General features: G+C 31.1%; 1 protein-coding gene across 1 annotated transcript in view; it reads right to left on the minus strand.

Annotated features, from left to right (window-relative positions):
- LOC113376968 (popeye domain-containing protein 3-like) overlaps positions 1 to 17,938 on the minus strand; it is a 241,820-nt gene that overhangs the window by 33,833 nt on the left and 190,049 nt on the right. Inside the window, exons 3-5 of the mRNA XM_026617107.1 lie at positions 13,600 to 13,737; positions 12,740 to 12,921; positions 12,576 to 12,673 (exon numbers count right to left, since the gene is read on the minus strand). Of these exons, the coding sequence (XP_026472892.1) occupies positions 12,576 to 12,673; positions 12,740 to 12,921; positions 13,600 to 13,737 (418 nt within the window). The remainder of the gene's footprint in view (positions 1 to 12,575; positions 12,674 to 12,739; positions 12,922 to 13,599; positions 13,738 to 17,938) is intronic.

Raw genomic sequence — 17,938 nt, forward strand, 5'->3', positions numbered from 1 at the left:
AACACATCGAAGTAATAGTAAATAATATATATTATATAATACGGCTCAGAATACCAGGCATCGGCCTGTGTATATCTAATATAAACAAGATGGAGCGTTTTGACGAATTCAATACGCTTCTTTTCGATTTTAAAATGGTGGAAGATAAAATTTCGCCATTTGTAGTACATAATTGGCTAAAAATTATAATAAATAGTGTTTCAGAAAATATTAGTGTTATCCATGGAATAGGAATGGAAAGTAAAATTTTGAATGTAAAATTTAACAAAAAAGATGTAATAGAAAAAATACGGGAAAAATATGGCAATGAAATTAGTTATAAATCGGAAAATGTGATATATAAAATTAAAATTTGTGAACCCACTAAACCAGCACAGTGGGTTAAATTGTTAAATGTGCAATGGAAAATAACAAAAGAGTACATTATTAGTAAAATGTCAACGTATGGACAAGTGTTGAACTATCAAGAAGATAAATGGGTAGGAATTGAAGTAATTCCATGTTATACGGGAAATAGAACCCTACAAATAATTGTCAATAAAGAATTACCAGAAAAAATTAAATTAAATGGAGAAAAAAATCATTATAGTTATAAGAGGACAACTTCGGAAATGTTTTAAATGTGGTAGTCAGAACCATTATAAAAAGGATTGTGATGTAATTTCAACAAACAGAACAAATTATTCAAACATTATAACATTCAAAGAAATAATTATGAAATAAACGAAAGCATAAATATCCAAAATAATAAAAATGACCTCTTAGAAAATGAACAAAAAAGTGACACAGATGAAGAAATGAACGTAGAAATATATACAAAGGAAAATGAAAATATTATAAATAATAAAACTAGCTGTAAGTGGAATTCTGTCTTAAGGCAATTAGGGCATCGTGCCTTAAGGCAAATTGCTGGTACTTACTGGAACTGGAAAAACGATTAACATTTTTCAAAAAAAATTACTTCGAAAAAATAAGATTTTTGAGAAACTATAAATTTGACAAAAAATTACTTTTTTTTGAAAACAAAAGTAAAAAAAAAAATTATTTAAATTTTTTTTTTTTAAATCTTTTTTTTTTTTGAAAAAAAAAATGTTTTCTTTATTTTGACATATGTTGGAAGATCTGAACTTTTTTTCAAAGCAATCGTACTGCTTTAAATGCATAGAGACAAAATATAAAGCGCGTAAGCGCCGCGTCGCTGTCTAACGGGTAAACATGGGTACGGAACCCATAGGAATGTAAACAAAATTTATACTTATTGTTAAAATCTCTATAAAATATCTGATAATTTGATGTGCATATGTCTAATGATTATTTTTGACCGCCAAATTTTTCGTTAGATCTCCGAAACCGCTAAACCTACCCTTATAAAAATTTGATCAAATCTTCATCTTGTCAATACAAATAAAAGGTTTTTTGAATTATTAAAATCGGACGCTCCATTCTATTAAAAACTGAGGTACCGTTTTTGGCACTTTTTGCCCCATATCTTTGGAACGGCTAGACCTACCTCCGCCAAAAACTAATCAGCACGTCTCCTTATCAATACGGATCGAATGTTTTTCAAATTATTCAAATTGCTTCATCCGTGTTCCCGAAATCGTCGACGAAAATTTGTATCCGCACACACATACATACTACGCACACACACACACACATATACATCCATTTTTTCTAAGGTATGCCAAAATATTCAGAAACCTCTGAAACGTAAAGATATATAAAAATTTTCATTTTCGATTTTTTTGCGATTACTATAACTTACCCTATGGGAAGTTAAAAAATTAAAACCTCTCAAATTAAGGAGTCTTCCTTTGAGGATTTAACGGAAATAAAAGAAAAAGAAATATGCAGAAATGAGTCAGAAAAAACACCCGTTGTTAATAGAAATAATGAGATAAAAACACCGAATACAGATGACGTTATGCAAGAAATATTAGAAAATATAGATATCGACATTGAAACCGATATAATTGTAAAACGTACATTAAATGAAGAAAATCAATGTCTAAATTATGATGATGATGATATTAAAAAATTTAATAATGAATACGGTGAAACATCACGTAATGAGATGAAAATGAAAATAAAAAGACTGAAAAAAGACAAGAAAACTTAGTTATTATTGTTTTTCTTTTATAATTAAAATTATGGATAGAACAAGAATAATAGCAACAATTAACATTAACGGAATAAGAAATGTAACGAAAAAAATTTACTTAAGAAATTTATTAAGGATAATGATGTAGATATTATTTTATTACAAGAAGTAAATGAATATGATTTAAGTTTTTTCAAACCTTTTGAAAGTATTATAAATATGAACGAAAAACAAAGAGGAACTGCAATTTTAATAAGACCGGGAATTGAAATAAATCAAACAATATTACATGAAAATTCCAGATTAACAGGAGCAAATATTGATGGAATCAAGTTTATTAATTTGTATGCTCATGCTGGAAATGTAGCTCGATATGAAAGAGAAAAATTATTTGAAGAAGATATGGCAAGTATTTTAAGAAATGATAACAATAACCTAATAATAGCAGGAGATTTTAATTGTGTAATCAACGCGAAAGACGAAAAACGAAACGGCAATTTTAGTCAGTCTTTAAAGAGGGTGATTTTACAATTAAAATTAAAAGACGCATGGGAACAGACAAATAAAAATGAAACAAAATACACTTTTATTAGAGGAAAATCTGCTTCGAGATTCTATGTGGACTCGACAGTTTTGAAGCAGGTATTAGCTTGTAACATTGTGCCGGTATCATTCTCCGACCACAGCGCAGTCATTTTAAAAATAAAAACATCAACACAAGTACCTGTAATCGGCAAAGGTTATTGGAAGATGAACTGTCAAATTCTACGAAATCAAGATTTTGATAATAAATTCAGGTCCGAATGGGAAAATTTTAAAAATCGTAAAATTAAAAATATAAATATAATAGAATGGTGGCAAAAACATGCAAAGAAAAAAATTAAATACATAGCTAAATAATGGACAATACAAGAAACATTAGATTTTAAAAATTCTATAAATTTTTTTGAAAGTGTTTTAAAAGATGCTGTCTCACAATATAATAGCAATGAAGAAATGTGGGAAACTATAAGAGAAACCAAAGCAACAATCAGAAAATTGTATGATATAAAAAATGAAGGAATTAAAATAAGGTCAAAAACTTAAACTGTAACAGAAGAAGATAGACTAACAACATACCAAATAGCAAATGAGAAAAGAAATGGAGAAAACAAATTAATTAAACATATCCTGAATTCTGAAAACACAATAATTGATAAAACCACAGAAATAATTAAAGAAATAGAAAATTCATACACAGAAGTTTTTAAAAAGCAGAAAGTAAATATAAATGAAATAAATAATGGACTGGATACTTACAATAAAAGCATAAATCTTATTTTTAATGAGAAACTAAGACAGGATATTACAGAGGAAGAGGTCATAAATGTTATAAAAAACTCCAGTACACATAGAACGCCAGGAATAGACGGTATTCCTTATGAATTTTATAAAAAATATAGCGATAAGATTGCACCGACTCTGGTTGAAATTTTTAATGAATATTTAAAAAACCCAGAAAAGATTAATCGAGATTTTGTTGAAGGTGTTATAATACTTATACCCAAAATTAAAAAAGCAAAAAAAGCGAAAGATTTTAGACCCATAACACTTTTGAATACAGATACAAAACTATTGTGCAAAATAATTGCCAATAGATTAAAAGACAGTGTGCAACAAATTTTAAACGAAGGACAAGCATGTTGTGTAGATGAAACAAATATAACTGAAAACCTTGTAACTATCGAAACCTAATCATATATTGTAATAATAAAAAAAATGAAAGTGCTGGCTTAATAAATATAGATTTTCAAAAAGCCTTTGATATGTTATCGCATGAATATTTATTTAAAGTTTTAGAGAAAATTTCAGTACCAGAAAAAATTACCAAATTTATAAAAAACTTATATAAGAATGCATCGTCAAAAATATTAATTAATGGTTATTTATCCAATGAAATCAAAATTGGTAGGTCAGTAAGACAAGGATGTCCTCTCTCGATGATTTTGTTTTGTGATCGCATTAGATCCATTGCTTGTGGATTTATCGAGGGAATTAAAAGGATTACAAATAATGCGAAAAAGGATTAAAGTTTTAGCATACGCAGACGACGTATCCATATTAGTTAAAAATAATGAAGAAGAATTAAAAGCAATAAAAATAGTTGAAAAATTTTGCAGTATTTCGGGTTCTATGATTAATAAACAAAAATCAACTTTCCTTTCAATTGGTAAAAAAAGAGACAGAGATAGCAATAATTGATTAGCAGAAGTTAAAAAAATTAAATATTCAGGCATGATTGTATCGAATAATTTAAAAGAAATGATTAGTGAAAACTGGGAAATAATAATAAATAAAATAAGGATAACTCTGAACATAGATTTGTCAAGGAGATTAAATTTAATTCAAAAAGTTTGGCATGTAAATTATTTTGCGCTTTCAAGATTATGGTATATATCCCAAGTGCTTCCGATGAGAACCTTAGATGCACAAAAAGTAGAATCTTTAATAGGATACTACTTGTGGAATAATCATAAAATGAGAATAAATAGAAAACAATTAAGATTGAAGGATTCAAAAGGAGGTCTAAGTTTAATAAGTACTAAAGAAAAAAGTGAAGCATTAATGTTAAGACAAATAGTAAAAAGCTATAAAACTAATAATATTAATAACGAATTTATCAAATTATGGTCACAACAAAACAATTCACCAAATGTTATTAAAAAAAAATTGGAAGTAATAGCCAATAACCCAGAATGGGTTGATGGAGAAATAACGACAAAAAAAATCTATAATACATTAATTAAAGAACATATTCCTAAAATAATAGAAGACAGATCTGAGTTCAATTGGGAAAATATTTGGAAAAATGTGAGGAATAAAAATATTTCAACGAAATGGCAAAGCTCGAATTATAAAATTGTTAATGAATGCGTAAATATAAAAAATAAGTTATATAAAATTAAATTGTCTGACTCGGTAATGTGTTTAAAATGTATGAAGGAAGATAATATTAACCACTACATAACTGAATGTGGACAAAATGAGAAGGTGTGGGATTGGTTAAGAAAGAAACTGGAAAAGATCAGCAAGGAATCGATAGAAGATAATAACAAATTATTAAAATTTGATATTAAAAATAGACCAAAAGATATATCTAATACTTTTGTTTGGCTCCTATCTGGCGTTTTACACAATTTGTTAGAAGGAATAGAAGAAATCACAATAATTGAAAGGAACTTGAGGTTGAAAAGACAAGCAGAAATTAAAAGGAAGAATGAAAATTTTGGTTATTATTTATATATTATATTGTAAAATCTATGCAATGTAATGTATAATTATAAATGTATAATTGAATAAATAATATATATATATATATATATATATATATATATAAAAAAATACGGGCACAAGATAAGAAATGTTTTGACTTTACACAACCTACACACAAAACAGCCGCGTAATATGTTCTTCATAAACTTTGAACCAGCACCTAACAATAAAGACATTTACAAAGTGGACAAATTTCAAAATAACATAATTAAAATTGAACCACCAAATGTTCGTAAACGCATCTTCCAATGTGCACGTTGCCAACAATATAATCATACAAAACGGTATTGCAACCGGTTGTTTACATGTTCCCGCTGCGCCAAGAATTACGAACTGAAAGATTGTCTTCTAGATAAAGATACAGTACCTACCTGCGCCATGTGTAATGCCTAACTATAAAGGCTGTAAACGATATCTTGAATTGTATTTAACTAAATATGGATCGACGTCAGATAATAATAATAACAACAATCAAACTGCACCTACCAGCCAAATCAATAATCAAACGTTGCTACCTGGTTCAGTAAATGACATAAGATGAGTGTCTTTAGAACGAAGCTACGCCGATACAATAAAAACAAATAAACTGGTTTTCGCACAACACGCTATTTTTGAATAGGTACTCAAACAACAACAAGAGGCATCAAATACATCAGGTAGATAGGCTATTATTGCAGTTCTTATCTGAATTTAAATCTATGTTTCAACAAATGATGCAACAAAGCAACATGATTATAAACATGTTATCTACACTTATGAACGAAGTCAATTTTTTTTTTAATTTTATTTTTATTGGCCTCGCTTACTCAAACATTTAGCCACCTACATTATTCTATACAATCATATATCCTATGTAATCTTTTTTATATATCTTCTTCATATAATCCTGTTCTTTCTATATTTCTTAACTTATCTTAATTCTTCTTTACTATCTTCTAAGCACTTCTATCTTCTTCTTCTATACTTTTCATTTTATCTTCTAAACTTTTCTTACTTCAATCCATTTTAATTCTAATTCTCTAATTTTTAAATTCATTCTGATTATTTTTATATACATATCTTTTTTATTACAATTCATAATTCTATTAATATTCCAACTTAACTACTTTAATATTTTTCAAATTATTGCCGGAGATTCGAACTCAGAACCTCCAGCATGTGAATCGGGAACGCTACTCTTGAGCTAATCCCGCCACAAAAAGTCAAATTTTAATATATCTAATGCTGAAAACACGACCTCACACCATAACAAAACTAGATTTTTCACCATGAAAGTGTTTATAATGAAATTAAACGTCTTAATAACAAAAAAGCTGTAGGTACAGATTCAGATTCAAGCATAATGCTTAAAAAACTTCCCAAAAGAGTATTAATTTTACTCACCTACATCTTTAACGCAATTCTTAGACTCAATTATTGGCCGATATTATTCAAAACCTCTACGGTCAAAATAATCCTAAAGGTAGGAAAAGATACAATCAAAGTCAATTCATACAGACCAATAAGCCTGCTTTCAATAACATCTAAAATATTCGAAAGACTTCTGCTTGCAAACATTACAAAGACTACTAACCTAATTCCTAATCATCAATTTGGCTCTCGCAACGGACTATTGGATAATATCAAAAAAACTTTTGAAGGCAGCAAATACTGCTTTCAACAAAAAGCATTTGATAAAGTTTGGCATGAAGGCCTCCTCTACAGAATCGAAAATTTGTTGCCAACATACAAGATGTTTTTCGAGTACCTACCTTAATCGGACAAAGTTTCAAGTCAAGGTTGGCGGTACTACTACTGAACCAAAATTGATGAAAGCAGGAATCCCCCAGGGCAATGTTTTAGGGCCGTTCCTTTACCTTATTTGTACTAATGATTTTCCCACTCTGAGAAACACCACACGCTGCACGTTTGCGGTCGATATTGCAGTTTTGGCAGTTGCGCAAGATCCAAACGATGCATCTTTTAAACTCCAAAATCATCTTGATAAAATAAATGAATCGTCCAAAAACTAGAAAATAAAAATTATTCAAACAAAATCACAATACATAACATTCACGCATAACATGAGGGCGACGAAATTCCCGAGAACATCGTTATTAAGTACCTAGGCCTGCACTTAGATTCCAAGCTTACCTGGAGTTTCCACATAAACAATAAAGTACAACAAGAAAAAATGCAATAGTTAAATTGGCTTTTAGGCAGAAAATCAAAACTTTTACTATATAACAAAGTTTTAATCTATAATGCAGTGCTGAAACCGGTATGGCCGGCTGTGGGGATGCGCTAGCAAATCACATGTAACCAAGATGCAGAGAATGCAAAATAAAATTCTCAGAAATTTAGTCGACGCTCCATGGCTTGTTAGTAATAATGATGATACATCAGGACCTAAAGATACCGTACCTAACCCCGATCCGATCTAAAATTTAAAAGTTTGTGTGAAAATGGTCGGGTAGGGAGCAAAAATATACCAATCGTAGCTCGCGTGTAGCGATGAATTTTGCTGCGTTGACAAGGAATTTTACTCCCGGCCAAAGTTAATTGATTCAATTAAGCTGGCATCAATTTGTAGCGGTTTAGTAGTAGCTGGCATCAATTTGTAGTGCCTAAAATGTGGGATAGCTTCAAAGATTGCTAGAAGTTTTTGGTAGTACGTTGACCATTCGCATTGGCGTTTAGAAATTTTCTTCGAGCAGAATTCTAATGTTTGCCATGTTTTTCCTATTTGTTGTTGCAGCGAAGCTCCTATTAAAATTGTACTAACGTCTGTTAACAAAGCTAAATTGCCGTTGACCACTGGGTGATGTAAAAGAGTTGCATTTGATAAGCTTTCTTTACAATTAACAAAAGCCTGCTATAGTTGCTCGTTCCATTCTATAATAGTGTTATTTTCAACGTTTGGTCCTTCTAACAGTTTTTGAAATGGAGCTTGCAATTCAGCCGCACGGAGAATGCATCTGCAAAACAATTAATTATTTCTAGGAATCTGAGCAATTCTTGTTTAGTAGTAGGATGTTTGATTCTTACAAGAGCTTCCACGCGTTCCTTAATTAGGCGTATACCATCTTTAGAGACTGTGTATCGCAAACAATCAATTTCCGAGACACTAAATACGCATTTGTACAGTTGATTATGATACCATACTGCTGAAGTTTCTCGACAACGCTTCGCAGATATCTTGCGTGCTCTTCTGGGTTCCTTGATGCAATCAACAAATCGTCGATATAAGAACAGCAGAATTTTATACTTTGTGTGACTTTATCGATAAACCTTTGACATGTTTGGCCTGCATTACGAAGTCCGAAGATCATTTAAGAAAATTCCAAAACTTCAAAAGGAGTTGTAATTGCTGTTTTTTGGTATATCGTTCTTGTTGACCGGAATTTGGTTGTAACTTTCATCAAGTCGATTTTTGAAAAAAAAAACTCTGAAATATCGCACAGGCGCCATCCGTGGTTTTGTTTAGTTACCGTGTGAAACGGCGCGGCCCGGGGCTTAGCTATATGAGGGCGTTCCACATTGAGCCGTCTTGGTTTGAAAAAAATCGGAGGCCCTGGTGTTGTATTGATATGGTGTGTTGTTAAATGCTTCTCCTTGTGAGGTGTTTCTTGAGGTCTGGTAATATCCGGACATTCTTGCAATAGACTGTGATGCTCCTTTTGCAAGGTTTTTCGACGTCGGCGATCACAAATTTTCAAGAAAAATCTCGGCTTGTTGAATTAATTAATTGACAGTCATGCGCCGCATTTATTGACTATCGTTTAAAGATTTAAATAAACAGGGTTCACAACAGTTCCGTGCTATAGCTTCAAATCTTGAGTGGTACTGGCAGTAGCCACATGAAAATGGATGTGCGACTTTCGACCTTGATGGTAAGGTTAGTTATTTGGTTTGGGTAAGGGCTTGAACTTGTTTAGCTAGCAAACATATCTTCAAATTTAATGCAGCGTTCTAGTTTTGGATTGCTTGGATTTGGTGCTCCAATGATATGTCTGCAATTTTATCCAGTTCGAGATTGTCGTGTGCCGATATAATAGCTTGATTTTTTTCTGGTAGTCACTTAATCCACAATATCTTAAAAATACTATCGTCAACCCTTGATCCGCCTAGTGCGCGCAAATGACGTAAAAACTGGGATGGTCGCCTATCGTCGATTTCTTCTCTTTCCAGTAACTGTTCTACTTTGCGATCTTTGGACGTCGATATTCTATTGATGAGAGTATGTTTCAGAGTTTTATATTTATTCTCGGTCGGTGGTTTTGAAATAATGTCTTCAATCTCGACTGCGTATTGTGTCTTTAAGTATGCTATGGCTACGTAAAACTTTGTAGTGTCAGCTGATATATTTGAAAGCGCGAATTGTCCTCCAAGTTGAGCGAACCACAGCTGAGCCTTTTCAGGCCAAAACTTTGACGCCGACTCTTTCCACCTGAGATGGCGAGAAAGATATTTGCTCTGGCTTCTTCGGTTTTGACATACTCGACTATTATCATTTAAGGGGTCTTCTTCTCTTCCTTGAGTTCACCTCGAGTTTAGGCAACCGAGTAAAGGGCTGAGCCTTGGTGCGCTGCGATTTTATATCATGGGATAACTGTGCATGGCGGGGACGCGCAACCTGCCGTAGTGCGCCAGGTTGAACGCACACACACACACACACACATATATATATATATATATATATATATATATATATATATATATATATTTGAGTGAAAATATGTTAGAACAAGCCCAAACGCCGGTGCGGTCCCTACAGGGCTGTTCTTTGGCGCCCGTATTACGGAATTTAGTGCATGTCCTGATAGGGACGGCCTTAGTATGGTAAATTGGGTAAGGTCTAAATAAGGCATGCCTAAGTTTGGCCCTAACACTTATTGCCCTATAATAATTGAAATGAGGAATATGCAGATGTCCTATATTACCACTATAACCTCAATAGTGAAAAGGTAATATAGTAGTAATATTTACGTCAATAGTAAAAAGGTCTATCACAAAGCGGCAAAAAAAATTAGAACCAAGCTCTACACCATGGGTGTCAAACTCGTGGCCCGCAGCAAATATTTTTGCGGCTCGGCTGTCCGCATATGTTGAAAAATGATAATATACAATAAAAAACAATTCAATAAGGAAAAAAATAACTAAATTATATCTTAATTATTTTTTGGTATTATAAAGAAAAAAAGAAACTCAAATATATACATACAATTATAAACAAATGGTATATGGTAGAACAACTTATTATTAATTAAAATGTTAGATTTATTAAATGCTGTCTTTTTAGTATTATATTATATGTGGTGTTGTGAAGACTTGCTATCAGTTCGTTTGGATGATGATTAATTTTGCTCTTGAAGTTAAGGGCACTCTTTTTAATTTTTTTACTGATTGTGAGTGTATCGGTGTCTTGATGAATTAACCATGTCGGTACATACCGCGGATATTGCTTGGCGCGCCTGAGTATTTTATTTTGGAATCGTTGCATTATTTGTATGTTACTGACTTTAGCAGCATCCCATAAATGGATGCCATATATCCAAAGTGGTTTGAGGATAACATTGTATAATAAAATTTCATTGTACATCGACAGTTTTTACCTACTACTGAGAAGCCAATTCATCGAAGGTGTTCTAGATGTTTGCGCTTTTTTTGATAATGGATTTTTCAGTTTAATTTCTTGTTCAAATACATACGCAAATATCTTACATGATCTCGGCTTGGAATTTGTTCGTTATAAATTGCGACATGTAGGTATATACCTTTTCTAAGAGTAAACGTAATGTGAACAGATTTTGAATTATTAATTGTGAATCTCCATAAAGTAAACCATTTTTCAATCATATCAATGCGTGACTGCAGCTGCGTTGAAACAGTTAGAGGATTTTGATTTCAGGTAAAAAACATGTGTCATCCGCGATCCGCGAACAAAGCCAGATTAGTATTGATGAATTGAGGAAAATCAGCAGTGTAAAGTGAAAATAACATAGGGCCTAATACACTTCTTTATGGGACTCCCGCGTTCACTTCTCTTAATTCCGACTGCGTGCCACTTATATCAACCTAAAACTTTCGGTCGCAAATATATGATTGTAGTAGTGAGTCAATTAAATAGGGTAGATTTATTTTAACTTTATGCAAAAACCTTTGTGTCAGACTTTGTCAAACGCCTGAGACATGTCAAGAAATACTGCAGAACAGTACTCCTTGCAGTGTAAGGCAGCGTTGATGATGTTAACAATTCGATGAACTTGCTGTAAAGTGGAATGCTTTGCCCGAAACCAAATTAATAATTTGGAATTATATCATTGGAAATTATATTATCATTTATTCGACTTAAAATTAATTTTAGATATTATCGGGAATAAGCTGATAGGTCGATATCATGGTGCTAGGTGTTGGTCTTTTTCAGGCTTTAATATTAGTATGATTTTTACAATTTTCCATGTAGTAGAAAACTTGCGAATTCTCAGGATTGCATTAAAGACGATAGTAATGCATCTGAATACAATGGCAGGCGATTCTTTTAGCATTTTAATTGATACTTGGTCATGTCCAGATTTACCAGTTTTGGCTTTATTCAACGATAATTAGTTACCTTTAGCACAGCAACTTTAAGAAATAAAAACAATTTTATAATCAATATCTTGACTTAGTGACTGCTGTCATTCTATCCTAAGCAGTTATATACAAAGCAGTCAAAAAAACGCTTTAACAAATTATCAAAAAACTGCTTACACACAGAAATAAGTAAGAAATAGGCGGCAAAAAACTAGATTTCTTCGAGACAAATCACAATTAAATGAAATGTAACTATTCCTTCAACTTATTATATTTGGAAACAGAGCGATTCCGAAAAAATAGAAACTTTCTTTGAATATTTTTAGTCTACACAAATCACGTAACCACGGTATCTCTTATGATATTTAACCAATCGAGAGTATTCGACGGTACTCGGCAACGCTCGTTTGCCCGGTGACGTCACTATCGCCTTTTATCTTTTGATAATTTTTAACATGAAAATATATGATGAATAATATTTTGATTTAAGTTTGATATAAATGCACACGGTGAGGCAGGTACGCTTTTGTAAATTTAAAATTATTATAAAATACATTCTTCTTGTTTTAGTTGAGTCTACATCAACTACTACGTTTTATAATGATACCTCGTGAGATTCTGCATAGCATACGCCTCTCCAGCATGCAACGACATAACTTGCGCAAAATCCGTGCACACCATTCGTTTAAACTGCAATCGAGACACCTGCAAAATAAGTATATTACGAAATGTTTAAATTTTTTAGAAATGCAAGTAATTATTCAATTATACTTTAAACGGCTGAAAAAGGTTATTATAGGCTTCTTCTAGTTCGGAATCGAATTTAACCGGTCGCATTTCGTAAATGATGTATACGACCTGTCCAATGTTCATAAAGAAAAACGCAAAATTCCACGAAAACACATCTGGCGCACAAATAACTTGCCAGGCCCAAGCGGAATATACCATAAAACCTAAAAATGATAAAAAATTAATAATAAAAATTTACACTGATTAGTATTTTATTTGAAAATTGAAATTGAAATTGAAAATACAAGTGAGTGTAATGTCATTATGACATATTAATCAACAGATACAGAAAAGAACAACAACCATGTACGCATATTTAATGTCAATACTAGGATTATATACTAATAAACTTCTTTGGGCGTAATAATACATTTTATATACAAATAAAAATGAGATATATAATTTTCAGATTACAAGGTCAATAAAAATTAGATATATAAATTTGTTTATAAATTAATAAAACCTTATTTAAAAACTGAAGATAGAAAACCAGAAATATCAGTATCAAATACATCATGTTATTATTTTATTTTCTTTCGAGTAAAATGAAACTATTGTTAAAAAGATTTTTTAAGATACGCTTCAATTATATCAAAATAGTTCAAAAAGCATATAATGGAGTTGGGATGCAATCAACATCATCAGCAATATACCTAATGCAATTATAAGAAACTTTAAGATTAATAAATACGATAGAATCCAAATATTAACGACAAGTTCCATCATAAAGATATTTAATTAATTTGAAATCGATTTGAGCTTACATGATCATCTGTTAAATAATCGATTTAATATTTTATATATATAGTCAATATTTCCAGTCTATGTTCTAATTGACATACTTATTATTAAAACAGAGTGCATAAACAATTGCCCGCGTTTGGAAGAAGGAGCCGAGTAAGCAACTAGGAAGCACACATTGGCAAGTTGAAACATAAGATGTTGAGGTTCTTTCCATATATCACACCAAATCCACCCGCCTGCAAAAAAATATATTTTCTTATTAAACCTTTATCTACAAACACTAATTATTTTTCTAACTTCCCATAGGATAAGTTATAGTAATGAACCAAAAATCGAAAATAAAAATTTGCGCATATCTTCACGTTTCATAGGTTTCTGAACATTTTAGGATAAGTCAGAAAAATTGGATGTTTGTGTATGTGCGCGCGTGTATGTATGTGTGGATACAATTTTTTGTCGATGTATTCGGGAGTACCGCTCAACCGATTTGAATAATTCAAAAAAACAATCGATTCCTGTCGATAGGGAGGTGTGCTGATTAGTTTTTGGGAAAGGTTGGTCCAGTCCAGCCGTTTCCGAGATACGAATCAAAGATTTAAAAATAAAAACTCGGATATTCAATTGGAATGAATCAAAAAGTATTCAATTCGTAATAAAGGGGAGATTTGGTGATTAGTTTTTGGCAAAGACAGGTTCAGACGTTTCAAAGATACGCACAAATGTGTAAAAAGTGGCACTTTTTGAGAGAAAGAGGCATCTGATTTGAATGATTTGAATAAACTTTTTGCTTGTGGAGTCGAAACAACTTTTTTGAGAAAAGCTAATTTTTTTTTATTTTAAAACTTCAATTATTTTTGTTTACAAAAAATAGTTTTATTTGAATATCGGAAATAATTTGGATTTTAATTTTAATTCTAGCTAAAATACTTAAAATAAATAATTTTAAATTTGCAGTTTAGATATCTGAACATTTTGGAATGCATTAGAAAAAAAGTGTGTGTGTATTTTGTGTGGATACAATTTTTACCCACGATTTCGGGCGCGCAAATCAACCGATTTAAATACTCAAAATACATTCGATACTTACTGATAGGTAGACGTACTGATTTGGCAAAAACATGTCCAGTCGTTTTGGAGATACAAAGCAAAGAATGCAGAAAATAGAAATCAAGTTTCTGAGAGCGCCAATCATCTGATTTAAATAATTCAAAAAAACATTTAATTCGTAATGATGGAGAGAAGTCGTGTTTAGTTTTTTGCAAAAAAGGTCTAGCAGTTTTGAAGATATAAACTAAATCCGATTTTAATGATTCCAAAAACTTTTTGCTTGTATTGACAAGAATATTGTTTTTAGCGAAAGCAAACAAAAATACTTCAAACATTTTTAAATAACTAATTTTTTTATTTTTTTTTTTGAATAACAAAAATAATTCCGATTTTATTTTGATTCTAGCTAAAAATCTAAAGCTACCTATATTCTTGAAATATCACATATAATAATATATTTGAAAATATTTAATATTTTTCAAACATTTCATTGCGGTAAGGGTAGTTCCAGCGATTTGCCTTAAGCCACATGCCATACATCACTAGTTTGATCGTAAAACTTCAACAGGTTATTTCCTAAATGCATGTACCTAATTAAAAACATAATAAACAGCATTATTTGTAATTTGTAAATACTATTTATAAAAAATACGAAAGATTTGATTTTATTTGTTCATTGAGTTTTGTTGTAACAGTTTTTATTTCCAACTAATGTATCCGTACATTCAGTCTTCGCTAACATCGGACAGTTAATAGCTATAAAAAAAGCAATTGAATATATCGAAAGCCACAAAGTCACTAAAGTGGTCATCGTTACCGATAGTAAAAGCTGCATAGATAAATTGAAAAATCTATTCCTTACTAATCGATTAAGCGAGACATTAGTATATGAAGTATGGAATAGACTTAGATAGACAGCTATTGGAAAACGGGTATATAGTTAAAATATTATGAACTAGATCGCACTGTGGTTCTAGTGGAAACGAAGAAGCGGACTGAATAGCAAAATGGGCTACAGAATATGGAACGATGATCAACCTAGCGACTAGGAAAGATTATATGAATAATTCAAAGAAAAAAATATTGGACAAATGGCAAGAGCAATGGAACAGATCATTGGAGACAAAGGGACTATACTACAAGGTAGTCAACCCCAAACTGAAGATGAAACCCTGGTTTCGGAAATATCCAGATAAAAACAGAGGTACTATCGTAGCAATAACGAGGCTGAGATTTAACCATGGAAGCTTCCCTGCACATTTGAAAAGGCTGGGAATAATAGTGTCAGAATTATGTCCTTGTGGAGCATCAAGCGGAACATCGGAACACATCATACTAGAATGTAGTATATCTGACGCAAGCAGGGCTAAATTGTTAGAGGAACTACATTCTATAAAAACACTGATCAAACCCTTTAATTTGACATCATTATTGCACAATTTGACTTGTTATCCTTACATAATTAGGTTTGTTATTGATAGTAAAATTAAGATATAAGAGATTAATATAATATACTAGCTGACCCGGCAAACGTTGTTTTGCTAAATAAGGTATATTCTAAACCATTTCTAGAGAATCAAAAATATAAATACTTTAAGTGCATAAGGATGTGTTGTTTGAATGCTGTGTACAATTAGGTATTATAAATACAATAAACCCCATTAGTTTGTCTATATTTTGTCAATACAATCAAACTGCAAACTTATACACTTTTTATATAAAACATCGTATAATCCAATCCGAGTCTTTTTGGTCTTTCGGCTTATTAATTACGTTTCAAGTTTTTCAGATTTTTTTTAGATTCTGGATTTTGTGTATAATTGTAAATCAGTAGTATACTGAGCTTATACAAAATTTTCAAATTTTTGCGAGGAGAGATTAAAAATGAATTAAGTATTTCTTTTTTGACCTGCTTTTTGAAAAGTGTCAAGTTACATTCGATGAATTAAAGTAAATTTAATAAAAAGTATATATGTAGAGCAGGGCGAGACACAAAGGTCCAATTTGACTTTGAGTAAATATAAACTATATTGTGAAAACCATAACAATTATATCGCAACAAGTGACACATATCAAACGAACAATTATCTGACTACGTTCAGTAATCTGACTTCTACTTCATCATTGTAGAAATGTGCTTTTTTGATGTCTTTCAAAAATTTGTTATCTAGACCTTTTTATCCTATATGCGGGGTAACTTGTAACGGGCAGGTGGCAAAAGGTTTAAAGCCTTATTATAATTTTAAAGGTATTTTACAAAATAATTACATTTTTAACTAATGCTAAAACTACCAACGGAAGAAAATACTTTTATTATGAATTTTCAAAGATTACCGTTTATCTCCCCCATTTCAAAGATTATCGTTTTCAAATCAAGTTTGTAGCTGGCATCTTTTTTCTTCTACTTTCAAATATTGTTGTTAAACAATGCTTAACTTTACTGATTTTTGGCACATCGGTGATGGACCTTTTTACTCCCGGACCTTCATATATTACTATCTATTCTGCGATAAATTCCGGGGAATTATAACTGAAAAAATGTTATTCGACAAAATGTCCATTTGATCGATACCAAATTTAGGTTATGAATTTAAATTACACAAATAAAAAATAATATAACCTAGAAAATGTTTTATAAATACCAATGAGTATATAATTATACAAATGAGATCTTTCAGAGCGCCGTGTTTGAGAAAAATATGCCAAAAAGTGCATTTTCATATTAACATTCCAAAAATGTTGATATTTTGAGTTTTTAGTAACACTTGCGGCCCGTTTACTAACGTTTTTGTATATAAATAAAACTACAAACAAAACTACTTACTACAATTTAATCATAATTGAATAATATTCACGTAAAACATCCTATTAAACATAATTGAACATCATCTGTCAAAAACGTTTGACATTTCACGTGTTAGCCACTGTCCATTGTTTCATTTAAATTACGCTTCTACAAAAATTTTCAAATTAAAAATGTAAAGTTTCTACGCGGATTTGAAATATTATCTCACCTTTTGGACAATCTCTGGATTGGCACGAATTTTTCACGACTAAGACTGGCCAAATCCATTCAGCCGTTTTCGAGTTTCATTCGGACATTTGAAAGACAGCTCCATTTTTATATATAAGATATGTTACCTATATATTGTATATTATTTATGTGGCTAAATTTTTACCAGAAGCAAACAAAAGAAATAAAAAAAAAAGACATCGGACAGCAAAATCAAACATTTCAAATTCAAAGTAAACTAGTAGGGTATGGATCGTGCCCTATAGCAAATTTTTGGAACTTCCCGTACTTTAACAAAATATTCGAGAAATATCAAATGTTTTCAAATAGATTATTATAAATATTGTAATCAAAAAATTAAACAAAAAATCATTATT

Source organism: Ctenocephalides felis, unplaced genomic scaffold (assembly GCF_003426905.1).
Source record: "Ctenocephalides felis isolate EL2017-DRISC unplaced genomic scaffold, ASM342690v1 CF-g0.4_SCAFFOLD_01886, whole genome shotgun sequence".
Lineage (NCBI taxonomy): Eukaryota > Metazoa > Arthropoda > Insecta > Siphonaptera > Pulicidae > Ctenocephalides > Ctenocephalides felis.